This window comes from Glossina fuscipes, unplaced genomic scaffold, assembly GCF_014805625.2.
Source record: "Glossina fuscipes isolate IAEA_lab_2018 unplaced genomic scaffold, Yale_Gfus_2 222, whole genome shotgun sequence".
In the NCBI taxonomy this organism is placed as follows: Eukaryota; Metazoa; Arthropoda; class Insecta; order Diptera; family Glossinidae; genus Glossina; species Glossina fuscipes.
Genome location: NW_023998565.1, coordinates 2,931,344 through 2,944,174, shown reverse-complemented (window position 1 = coordinate 2,944,174; position 12,831 = coordinate 2,931,344). Strand labels below are relative to the sequence as shown.

At 40.8% G+C, this 12,831-nt stretch overlaps 2 protein-coding genes across 2 annotated transcripts; both read right to left on the bottom strand.

Annotated features, from left to right (window-relative positions):
• Positions 1 to 3,699: 3,699 nt before the first annotated feature.
• On the bottom strand, positions 3,700 to 8,849 carry LOC119642460. Its single transcript, XM_038041611.1, has 3 exons — positions 8,763 to 8,849; positions 7,324 to 7,485; positions 3,700 to 3,831 (listed from the first exon to the last, which is right to left on the bottom strand). The coding sequence occupies exons 1-3, from the start codon at positions 8,847 to 8,849 to the stop codon at positions 3,700 to 3,702; spliced, it is 381 nt and encodes a 126-aa protein (XP_037897539.1).
• A 51-nt stretch (positions 8,850 to 8,900) lies between these two features.
• Positions 8,901 to 9,412, bottom strand: LOC119642459 (beta-galactosidase-like). The gene is made up of 3 exons (XM_038041610.1): positions 9,322 to 9,412; positions 9,116 to 9,263; positions 8,901 to 8,988 (listed from the first exon to the last, which is right to left on the bottom strand). Exons 1-3 carry the CDS (start codon positions 9,353 to 9,355, stop codon positions 8,901 to 8,903), a joined length of 270 nt encoding a protein of 89 aa, XP_037897538.1. The 5' UTR covers positions 9,356 to 9,412.
• Between the last annotated feature and the right edge of the window lie 3,419 nt (positions 9,413 to 12,831).

Genomic DNA, 12,831 nt, shown 5'->3' with positions numbered 1-12,831 from the left:
GTCCTCCTCCATATCCTCGCATACCGGGCAGTTAGGCGAACTGTTATGCCCGAATCTGTGTAGATATTTCCGGAAACAGCCATGGCCAGTCAGAAGCTGGGTTAAGTACTAGTTTTCTTCACCATGCCGTCTGTCAACCCAACGTCTTATGTTAGGGATAAGAACGAACGTCCATCTTCCTTTGGTCGTTCTTTCCCACCTCGATTGCCAAATCCTCAACGAGACCATCCGTTCCTCGCCTCTTATAAGTAGCTCGGAGAGATCGTTGCCGCGACGCCGTTGGTAGATTCGGCTCATCTCATCGGCCAGGATGTCGACTGGCAGATTGCCAGCTAGCACTAGCGCCGCTTCCCCCGACACGGTCCGGAATGCGCAAATCTGCATCAGGGCGCTGAGGCGATATATCGCCGCCAATTTTCGGAATGCCGTCTTTACAGTCAGTGCACCCGCCCATATTAGGGTCGCATACATATTGATTGACGTCACCACAGTGGCTATGACCTTTCTTCTAGCTGCTTTCAGACCCCCCACGTTTAGCATAATCCTTGCCAATGCGGCAAGGTGGTCAATTATCACTCCCAGGTATTTGAGCGCGTGGACAGACTGCGCAATGTGGTCCCCGATTGTTATCTCGAACGTCTCTAGCTTCTTCCGGCTGCTCACAAGCACGACTTCCGTTTTGTGTTCAGCCAGCTCTGGGCCCAACTTATTTAGCCATCCTTTGATAGGCATAATTGCCTCGGTAGCTTTCGCTTCTATATCGGCAATACGCTTTGCGACCACCACTGTCGCAACGTCATCGGCGAATCCAATACTCGTCGTGCTGGTGGGCAGCTCCAACCTCAGCACATCGTCATACATGATGTTCCACAAAAGAGGGCCAAGAACTGACCCTTGTGGGACGCCTGCTGATATTTTACATTGTTCTGTTAAAAGCGTTTTTAACGTCCAGTGTAATCAGGGCACAGTATTTCTTGGCGCCCCCCTCCCATCTATCCCCGGCTATGGCGTCGGACGCCAGCCCCACTACGTGATTTATGGCGGCTATTGTCGACCGCGCCTATCTGAAGCCGTGCTGGTTATTTGATAGGGCTCCGTTTTCTTCGGCTACTCTTAGCAGACGCTCGTACACTACTGACTCTAGCAGCTTGCCCATCGTATCCAGGAGACAGATAGGCCTGTACGACGACGGGTCAGCCGGCCGGGATCAGCACCAGTCTCTGCACCTTCAATTTCTCCGGGAAGACTCTTTCTCTGAAGCACTGTTGCATAGGCTGAGCAAATATCTCAGGCCTTACCCTAATCGATGCCTTCAGGGCTTTATTTGGGATTCCATCCGGACCTGGGACCTTTTTGTCGCCAATTCTTTTGCCGGCCGGAAGCACGTCCTCAGTGGTAGCAACCGGGGGTGGCTCCTGCTCCCTTCCGAAGAAGTCCACCGCTACGTAGGCAGCTTTTGTGGGAAAGGTGTTGTCACACTTTTACTCAGCATGACAGGGCACGTGACATGTGGCCTGCCGTGCCCTTTAAGTCTCTTGAGGACCACCTTATACGCGGTTCCCAATGGGTTGACATCAGCCTCTGCAGAGAGCCTCAAAACAGCTCCTCTTGCTGCGCCTAATGGATTTCTTTAGGTTCCCGCGCAGCCATTTGTAGGCGAGGACCCGACTGTCGAAGCCTAGCTTCCCCCTTGATCGCTGCACTAATCTTCTGGCCTTAAGGCACTACTTCCTAGCCGGGCTTATTTCTGCGTTCCACCAGTAGCACGGGGCGCCTTTTTTGCACATTCTTCTCCTAGGCATTGATGCGTCGCATGCTTCGTTTATCGCGGTATACACTTCACGTACGAGCAGCTCCGCGGTATCACCATTTATGGCTTGGGAAGAGAATTTCAGTCTAAAGGTTTCTCCGTTGAACGACGTGTCGTTCCACTTCGGACCCCTTTGAGTCCGGCCTATATCTCCTCTACCTCGCCGAGCCTCAACCTCCATAAAGATGGCTTGGTGGTCGCTGCCCGAGTAGCCCTCACTGAGCGTCCACCTGCACTTTGGCACCAGACTATCACTCACGAAAGTGACATCGATCATTGATCCAAACCCTGCTTTCCTGAACGCGTGTTTTTGTCCGTCAATCATCAGCGCCAGTGGTAGCATTGCAAACGCTTCCAGTAGGGCACGGCCTCTAGCATTGGTGATTCTACTACCCCATTCCAGCGCCCAGGCTTTAAAGTCCCCCGCGATTATGACCAGTGGTTTGTTGCGGGCATCCGCCACTAGATCATCTAGCATTTATAGGAACTCTTCCTGCGTCCATCTTGGGAGTGCATAGCAGCTATAGCAATGTATGTCCCGAGCTCTCGCCCTCGCGAAGCCGTTGTGCTGGGCGCTTTCATCCAGGAGTGCAAAATCCGGTGCTGCTTTCCTGGCTGCATCGGTAATCCATCCGCCACGGTTTATGCTTCTGAATGGCTCGCTGATCAACACCAGTTTTATCTTCTCTTCTATGACCGTGTGTCTGAGCAGATCATGAGCTGCCTCGCCGTGATTGAGATTAATTTGCATGATTCTTATTTGCGTCCCCTAGCAGCTAAAGCTCGTTTGAATAACGGGCACTTACTGCTCCCCGCAACGTGTTTAGCGTCAGCACTTCGTACGCCTTTACAAGAAAAGCACGGGGGATCTTTGGAGCACATCCTCTCCGCATCGTCGGCAGACCTTTGATCGGTCGCATATTCTCTTACATTGCTTAGCAATGTATCCGAATTCCAAGCAGCGGTAACACTTCACCAGCGCTTTGTTCTCCCTTAGTCGGCACACCACCCAGCCTACTCTTAATTTGCCACCAGCTAGCAGCTTGTTGGCTTCTTCTTGCGATAGGCTGATTATTGCCGTTTGCGTGCCGCCGTAGGCCTTTCTCAGGCTAACTACCTCTGCGTTTGCCAGCCCATATTGACTCTTTATGGCCTCGCAGACGTTCTCCCTTGAAGTGATTTCGTCGACATCCCTGCATTCGACTGTACTGCGTTGCTTCAGGCTTCTAACTGCCGCCTGGTCACCTAGCAGGGAGTTCACTGCATTCTTCAGCTCTTCCGTTTTCTCTCCGTTTATTTTGTGTAGGTCGCCTTTCTGTGTCCTCCTGATTTTGTGGACCACTTCACCTAGCTGCTTCAGTTTGGGCTCGGCTTTGTATTTACGCACCATTTCAGCGTAGGAGAGCTTGACGGTCGCAGCTGTAACGATGGCGTCCGGTTTCCCTCTACGGACTTGCAGTATGCGGTCCTTTTTTTTCCTGGCCGTCACTTGTTGCCAGTCCCCGCCGGTAGTCCGCGTACTCTGGTCGGTTGGCTTCTGCGTGACCCCCTTGGGCACACTGGCCACGTTACGATGCTTGGCAGTTGGTGCGTCTATATCGCCGGGCTGTCTTCTCTTTGAAGCGCTTATCTCCGGGTCGGACTCCGGAGCGTCTTTCTTGCTCACCCTTTATCGACCTTGTCGGCCTTGCCACTCGGATCGGTCCTCGTCTGGTCTCTTAGCAGCGCGCACTGCTCGTAGGCCATTCTGATGCCCTCAATGGTATCCCTCATGGCTTGGTGAATGGACCGCCTTTTGCCGTCCTCCAACATTTCCACCAGTGCCTCTATGTGGTGGCCCAGCCTTACAAAGGGCGCCATGTTCCCCGCTTCTGTCGTAGGCACTCTCTTTAAATTGGTAGGCGACTGTGGCTGCGCTCGGCCGACAACCGGCGATCGTTGCATTCGGCTACTCGCCCTAAACGGGCTCTCGTCGCTCCACTCTCAGCTTTTTTTTGTCGTACCGGCAGACATCGGCGTTGCTATTTTGGGTTTATTTGTGTTATTCATGTTTTACTTTATATGGACCTCAACTGGGAAGCCGCTATCCGGTTCCGCTGGTGTAGTTGCTGTTAGGACCCCATGGTTATCTTTGCCAGCAGTGAGGCCATACAGTGGGTTGACGCTAGCCCTTATGAGACTAGCGTTCAGTGCCAGGTCCAGCATTAGCCAGGAGTTCTTCTCAACTGGGCCTACACCCACAAAACTTAACGGTGCGGCCTAGATCGTACCTCCCAGACTTGCCATAGTTTTAACGTGGCGGGGGCGGTGTCAGCATTAGCCCGAAAGGCATTTCGGCTGGATGTCACTCAAACCTACTCAGGTAACGGAATACGGCCACCACCACCTCAAAATCGTCGATTTAAATACGTGTTCCTGTATGCCATAATCAAGACCTTACCGGGCTCGGTCTTGATGCCTATCCCTAGGCTTCGTAGAGTTGTCTCCCTCGATGCCACCCTCATACTAAGGGTGGGGAGCACCTATTCCAAGGACGGTGCTTATTCCTCCTGCCACCGAATATTCGCAGGGTTATTCGGCCTTTTCAGCCGCCCCTCCTCCTCTGCCGTTCTTGGTCAGGGTCTATTCGCAGCTAACCTGCAGATATACCCTTGGGTACACGCAGGCCGATCACAATCCACCATCTGTGATCCCCACAGTAGCCTGAGCTTAGCCCTGTGATGTTTGGTATGTATGATCCAACACCTTCGTACATTTTTATGCATTTTCTACCTATTCCTAAACTCGTGCGTGTCTATGCAGTTTATGAATGTCATGTGTTCATAAGTGCTATACATTTTTATACCTAAGTGTTCATGTTTTGTATGACCTAACTGTGCTATACATTTTTGTACAGTTTATGCGCTTTCCTAAGATCGCATGTGCCTATACATTTTAAAGCATACAGACTTTTTCGTGTTGCTAGAGTCTATGCGTTTTGCATGATCGTATATGCTTATCCCTTATTTTTCTACTTAAGTGTTTATGTTTTGTATGCCCTAACGGCGCTATACAACTTTGTACATTATTTAAAGATTTTATATGGCCTAACGGTGCTACCCATTTTGTACGTTATTTAAAAATTTTATATGCCCTAACGGTGCTTATACAATAATGTGTAATGTTCTATGTGTTTCTATACTTTTGAGCTTTTATCCATAGTGTGTGTTTATATCTTTTACAGCATACAGCTTTCTGTATGTTGATATGGCCTAACAGTGATGTACATTCCGACCCTTCTCTATATGGTTTTCTACCCGTTTCGTACAGATTCCTAACATATTTTATATTCGCGTGTGCGTTCATATATTGTCGTGATTTTCTACCGATTATATACAGATTTTATGCAGATTCTGTACATTTTTATGCTCATGTGTGTGTTCGTGTATTGTAATGACTTCCTACAGATTATATACACATTTTATGTGAGTGCAATGATTTTATGCAGAATTTATACAGGCTCTATACATATTTTATACTCGTGTGGGTGTTCGCACAAACTTGTGTAATGTGTAAGTTATGCCGTTTATGCGGATAATGGTTTCTTACCTTACGCTAGGGCCAGAGGCTGATGATCCAGTGCCCTACCCAGAGGTGTTCGGTTTCTTTTTCGCGCAGACGGAAGAACTGGACTGAGCTTACTAGGTTACTAGGAGGTTACTAGGGTCTACGATTAGACATTTACGCGGACCGACCTATATTCGAAAGGGAGCAAAACGCTTCCTTACAAACTTCAGTAGTTTGATATTGATATAGGCCAAATTGGTCAGAGCAGAAGCGCGCAGCGGAGCATAAACTGAACGCAACTCAGTTATTTCTAATAAATATTTTTGGATTTATGTTCGTTGCTGGGAAGTTATTAAAGTTAGAAGTTTGAAATTTTCTAGATTTGCTTTACGAGAAACCTTACTCTTTAGATGCAGAAATGGAACCAATAGGCCTTGTCGACACAAAGTTACGAGTAATTAAGTTTAATTTTGTTTACTTTTTTGAGAGTTAATGCTGCTTATTTATCTACCATGAAGCAAACAACACAAAATGCTTAAAACTCTTTTGACGATATATTATCTGTCCGAAAACGGGTCAATTCTAAAATGAACACGGTAGACACCGCGATTACTTTTTTCTTAATAACATCAGCGATATGAGTACCAAATAAAAGGCCTTGGAGAGTAGAATGCTAGAAGTCTAGTAGTGGATATGCGAGATTTGGCTCCTGGCAAATAAAACTTTCTTAATTGTTGAATAACTTAATTTGAAGTGGATAGTGTTCACAATAAGTCAAAATTGCTTATGAAACCCGATAGCGATGTCAAATTTATGGTATATATTCGATACTTCCAGAAATTCAGAAGGCAAATTGTAGAAACACATGGTTCGAGTCTTATTTAGATAAAATGTAGCCATTATTGAATAGATGAATATAATAAATGGCCCAGACTTTGTTAAATTGTATTATGGCTAATTGGGATTGAATCATTTTTTCATTAAGCTGATCCCTTTCTCTTTTCAAAATTGTTTTTTTGGACTGCCTGCCGAAACATCTATTAAACTATTATTAGCATTTGTTCGAAATTTCGATTTATTAGAGATAATTTTGAATGGAAAAATATGAAAAAAAGTAAGAAAGCTGCTTATCTGACTACAATACGAATGGATCTTAAAATATATACGGTGTGGTACATATATATAATATGTTGATGACCAATTTGATGAGCACACAATTTCGATGAGTTATTTAAATTTATTCTAGAAGAGCTCTTATCCATATACATATATATATATACATATATGTATGCAGCGTAAAATATACGCAAGAGAAATACACTGATCATATTCAATTGGTGAATTTGTTTTTATGAATATGAAAAATTTTCCATGAATTCTTTATGAAACGACATTTCTGTAATGACAACCAGACCTGATTTAATATAAATTCGCATTAACTTTACAAAAAAATAAAAAAAATGTAATCAAATATTTATTGTAACGTGACTTAATTTATATTTTCTTGTAATTTCCGGGCTTAAATTTGTTTCACTTTAATTTGATAAACATTGCTTTATAGTGTAATCAAACATGCAAAAGTTCGAGTCGCTTGTTGTTTGCACGGGATAAGAAAAAACTTTATGTGTATTGTTACTCACAGTAACGTTTTCAACACACTTAAAATGGGAAGTGGATATGCTGGCTTTCTCATTACCCTTATAGCTTGGCTTAAGAGGACTTTCTGCTTTCGAAAGAAATTCATGGAATTCAACGTTAACATCTTCTTCATTTTCTTTAGATACTCATCCGTTTCGGTATCGTCTTCATTGGAAATTAATTTTCTATATTGGCCGTTAAGGACCTTCTTTTTATTCGCACTTCTAATGGAAGCACTACCATCTATGTCCGGATAGAAGGTGTCTTTATGTAAAGGCTTTAGCCTTTGCCATAAGGGCCCTTCATGAAATCATGAAATCGAAACGTACCAAGTTATTGCGTAAATTAGACACTTTCTCCTTGTACTTTAATTTACCCAAGTTAACTGTAAAAAAGATGTATTCATGATGGGCAGTTCCGTGACCCACTTCAGCGAAAATGTCCAATTGAGACACTATAACATGACGACGATTTAACGCCACATCAAATATCTGAAAAGTTTTGAATATTTAAATTTAATTTTTTTCTCATTTAACCTTTCTCTTTTTTTTGCTTACTTTTTTATTTAGTTGAATAAAATAAACTTCGCAAAATTTTAGTACCAAAGCATACTCGCCATTCAGAGGAATGGTTGCGTGGTCTAAAAAAATTATATTTGCAATTGTCTTGTAAAAAACCGTCGAAAGTGATAGTGAATTCCTACTCGATTCAAGGAGATAAGAATTCTCTTCTGAAAATATACCGACAGTGCAGACATTATTTTATCATTCCTTTAGTAAGATGTTTTTTTTTCTTACCACTTACACATGATGAGAGTCATATGCTATGTAATATGAATTAACCCACAACCAAAGCGCCTTTATCGAGAAAAGTGTACGTAGGTATTTTGGTGGTACATATTCTTCAATTTAGAAATTGGTTATTTTGAAGTGATACAGTCTCGAACAAGGAAAAGATAATTTGTTTATTCGGCAAAATGTATGGAGTAACAAAACGTAAACATGTTCTCAGAGTAAGGTTGGAAGATGATTACGAACTGCAGTTGGGTTTCGCATGCAGGGGCTTCTGTGCCTGAACACTTTTTTAATGCTAACCAGCATTTTGTAAGCATCGCGTATTAAATCTGCACTTGAGAACTTAGCATGCACATTTTGGTATTTCTAAAATATTTCATTTACGAAAGTCTTATATATAGTTCCAATCCAATTTTTATGGATATACTTCAATCGCCAATTTCGAAATTTCAGTGGGTTACTTCTTTTCAGAAAACATTTAGTAAACCGAGAATTAGTACACAGGGTTTCAATGTGTATTTTTGAAATCAATCGTAACAACTAGTTTATGGAAAGTACCAATTCGGACGACTGTTGTTATCTCGCACTTCATTTAACATATCCCTTAAAAATTCATCGAAAGTAAATAAAAGTCACACTTAACTATTTATTTGTAACATCAATGACTTAAAAGTGGATACATGTGAAAAGAGTTTTACTTTGGTAATTCTAACAGATTTTAAGAGAGTCGTGCAATTTTGTTACAGAGAGGTCAATTTGTTTTTATAAAGGTTTTAACCATCTAATTGTGGTTTTGAGTCTAAACTATTTCTTTTTGAGTCAGTTGATACTCTATTAATATTAAATTGTTGCTACCGATTTTTAAAATTTCACTTAATGAATTCCACTGATGATCCCCTTGCTAATGACAGTCGACCTTCGTCGAAAAGCAAGTTGATTAAGGGTTTCATTTGCACATTACCAAAAGCGTTAACCTTGCTAGGCAATACTTCCGCATTTGGTACATTCATAAACTCACTGATGTCATCACGCACAAGTACAAAGCCTTCAGCTTCGTCCATTATCGCATCATAATCATTAGGAGTAATATCAGCCGCGTATTTTCCAAAACCTCAGTCATTTGCGCCAGCTGTAAAACCAAAATTTGTGCCGCCAAAATACATGTAGAGATTAACACTGGCATTATACGTCAAAAATGTTCTGAAATTTTAGAAGTATGTAGAATTGTGTTCTTGATAAAATACGCAACGAAATAATCTGAAGAGGCATTGATTTACTTATGAGTAATGATAGCGGAGTTTAAAACGTATTATTCCACTCGCTTTACCTTAAGACTTTTTCTACAGCATTTGCGTCTCGTCTTTGATTTGGTTCCTGCCAATGTGTTGGCCAACCCGGATAAAATTCGGAATTCACTAAAGGTCCATTAGGCTGTACCGACCTCAATGTATTCCAAATATCTTCAATTTCTTTGACTAGAGGTAAAAATGTGAATTAGATAATGCTTTTTTATATAGATCATTTAAGTTTTACCTCGATCTATACCAAAATCAGTTGTAGCGAACATCCCATCGATTTTGCCGCATTTAATGTTTAAATCTGGTATACCAGTAGTACTAATAGAGCTTGATCTCTCATGTACTTATGTATTTCATCACGTAACCAACGTAAATAATCACGATCACATACGTGAAATCCTCCGTATACGTTTTCAATTTGAACCATTATAATTGGACCTCCATTGCCCAAAAAAATATCTTTGTAAGCGAGGCATCAATTTGCTGTACCAATAACAATGCCTAGTATACACTGAGAACGTGGTGGATGGGGTGCACAGGGTGCGCAGCTGCGCTTGGCACAGTGTACTGTTTGCTGCTTCCCTCTAAAGGAATCTGCTTGTAATCATTAAAATTCGTAAATTGCCTTCAATTGTCATCCATTGGGTCTCTATTCGGATTTCATTAGTCGTTGTAAAGTTTAGCTAATTTTTCTTTCTAAGCTTGTAACTTGCTTATTTAGTTGGAGCATTTTTGAATTAAGGCTATGAACTGCTTGTATACAAATTGTATCCCAAGGAACGGTTCTGAGCATTGTGGAATTATGCCACTTCCACAGGAAAAATTATAGATGACATGTCTGAGTAATCCAAAGGGCTTTGATGGAAAGCAGGCAGGAGGACATCGAACTCTATAAATTGTTCATGCAGACAAAAAGCGTTCGTGCCGAAAAGGTTAAATACTCCTGACCAAGTTTAACAAGTGTCGCGCTCTATTTAACGACATAAATGCACTGGAGAAAATTGACAAAAGGGAAAGGAAGAAACCTATATCTCATTGAAATGTGATATGTAACTTCTCTCCTTTCTCGTCAAATTATCAAATTGTATATTTGCTCTCTATTCCACTGTCTTCACTAATAAGAATTTAAGGGTCCTTATTTAACCTAAGGATAATCTTTGTATTTCTATCTTCTGGAACCGCCAACCTACCACCCTATAAAAGCAGGTTATTGCTAATAACTTTTCCTTCAGTGGAGAAGCGTAGGTTTTAGGCATCAACTTTTTGTTAAATGGTGCAATATTTCACCAGCCCTGTTAAATGAAATTTATTTCAATTTTTCGATATGTCTATCTTGTGAAAGAAAAAGTCATAGTCTTGTATATTGCTACATATTAATTATACTTTCCTTGAAAAAACTAATTTTCAAAGAAATTTTTCGCTTCGGTACTATTGCTTTTTGGTAACCAACAAAAAGTTATATTCAAGTATATTGCTACCTATTAATTGTAGCTTGTTTTAAGATATCAATTTTCAAAGAAATTTTTCGCATCGTTACTTTCGCTTTTTGTTGGTGGTGAAATTAAAACAACTTTAGATATTAGAAAACGATACTTGTAACAGGTAATAGAAATATGTAGGATTAGCTTTAGGCCTTTCGAAAGAATCAGTTTTTCAGGTTTTTATGTTTTCCATTCCCACCTGTCCATCGCCACCTTAATTACGACGTCTTTCGACATCGTTCACTGTTGCGAGAGGCAGTTTAAAGAACAATTTTTCTTTTCGTGTGCTTTTTTACCTAGAGATAGATCTAAGAAAAAGATGATTTGGAGTGAGAGCCTTGTCATCATCGTTGGCTAACGCCACGAATATTGGCGGACGTGAATTAGCTACGTGCTTTACCTCAGGTAAATTACTCCTTAAGCTCTCATCACTGAGACGATATGAAGGATTTAAACGCGAAGCACCTCTATGATCGACCTTATCATTCTTTTTCATGCTCCCATCATATGTGGCGCCGCTGGAGGAATAAACGTCCGTTTAATCGTGTCCTATTACTGAACCTATCTCTTGAGAACTATTTTTTTAATTTCCTCTTTGCCTTTCCATGTTTTTTGTGGACTCCTTCTCACTGCTACCATAAGTGACCCGACAAGATGCATGCTGGTACTGAATTGGCGTTGGAAGCTAGGAAGGGGACGGTATTGGTGCTATTTGTGCATTACTTGGATGCTATCCTGTAGTGATGTTGATAGCTTAAATAGTATCTTAAATATTTAATTTCTTTTTTATGGTCATATTAATACAATGGGTAAACAAAAATTTTTTTTTCAGGTTTGGGATTGTTTAGAAATTTTTTGTGCTTGAGTAGGTGAGAAATGGAAAAAATTATTTTTTTTTTGAAAAAAAAAATATATAAAAAGGATAATTATTGTTGATTTAGCAAGAGCAGCTTGCAACATTTATTTACAACCAGCATCTATTTATCTAATTGATTGTGCTGCAGCCACTGGTTGCAAACATCATCAAAATCATAATCGGTATTATTACAAGCAACATACTAGCGGCAGAGACAACAGTATTGCCATATAATCACTCATAATCAGTTCATCAGCAAATGCTTTGTATTCCTCTGTTGTCAATTTTTTGGAAAGAGATTTGGGTTTGGCGAAAATTTTTGTTTAGCTTCACTGGGAATTTGAAACAAATAAGAATCATAGCTTCATCACATTCTTATGAAACTGAGGGTTTTGCAACGTTCGGGAATGTATTTAAATCTGTCAGTTCTTTCAGCACTACCGCGACTTCATTTTTGAATGATGTTACGTCCTGCCGGCACAGGGTAAATTTTCGTTGATTGTGCTCATTATGAAATTTTAAAACACCAAAAAAATAGTTAGGTTTTATATGATCGTTCCTTTCAAAAACGAAAGATCACGAAATTTGTCTTTAGATACATGTACAATGTCTTTTAAATGGGGCGTCTTTAAACCTAAATTTCAATTGATTCGACTGAAGATGGGTAACATGCTATTGAGGCACAATCCAAACTTACTTTATATAAAATCATACAAGGCTCTTTTGAAAAAATCTACATGTAAAACGTAAAAAATTATTGATATACACATTTTCGGGGGGATTTGAAAAACCCCGCAGAGCCCGTCTATGTCTCGCACCGTTCCTTTTCCACGCATCTTGATGTGCTTCTACTGTCATATAAAGTAATATGAACAAAACAACAATTTCGTCTATATATATACAACAACAATTTCGTTCCGTATATATGTATGTATATATATATATATATATATATCATCGTCTGTTGTCGATAGGACCTAAATATACGGTGGAGAGATGAGTTTTTATATGTTGATCCTTTGCGGTCTAAGGAAAAGGAACTTGATAAAGAATTGCAAATACGATCGTTGTCGTTATTGCCCAGAAAAAGATAATTTGCGCATTGTAACAGGTCGACAGCCTAGTGAAAGCTTTAATGTAAGCAGCTAGTATACACCAAATATGTGAATATGTTGCATTTATTATATTACAGATTACGCCCCATAAATATTTTGGTTGGTGCAGGTCAGTTACATTTGACCGCAAATTTATTTATTTGGCAAAACCCTTACTTGGAAAATTTGGAAAAGGCTTTAATAGAGGATTCATGCTGTACTAGTTTCATTTTTTCATAGGTCGTGGTTTGCCCACAATGGCCTTTCAAAGTTTGCTTATATGTTAGCCTGTATTATCATAACGTTGCTTGAAG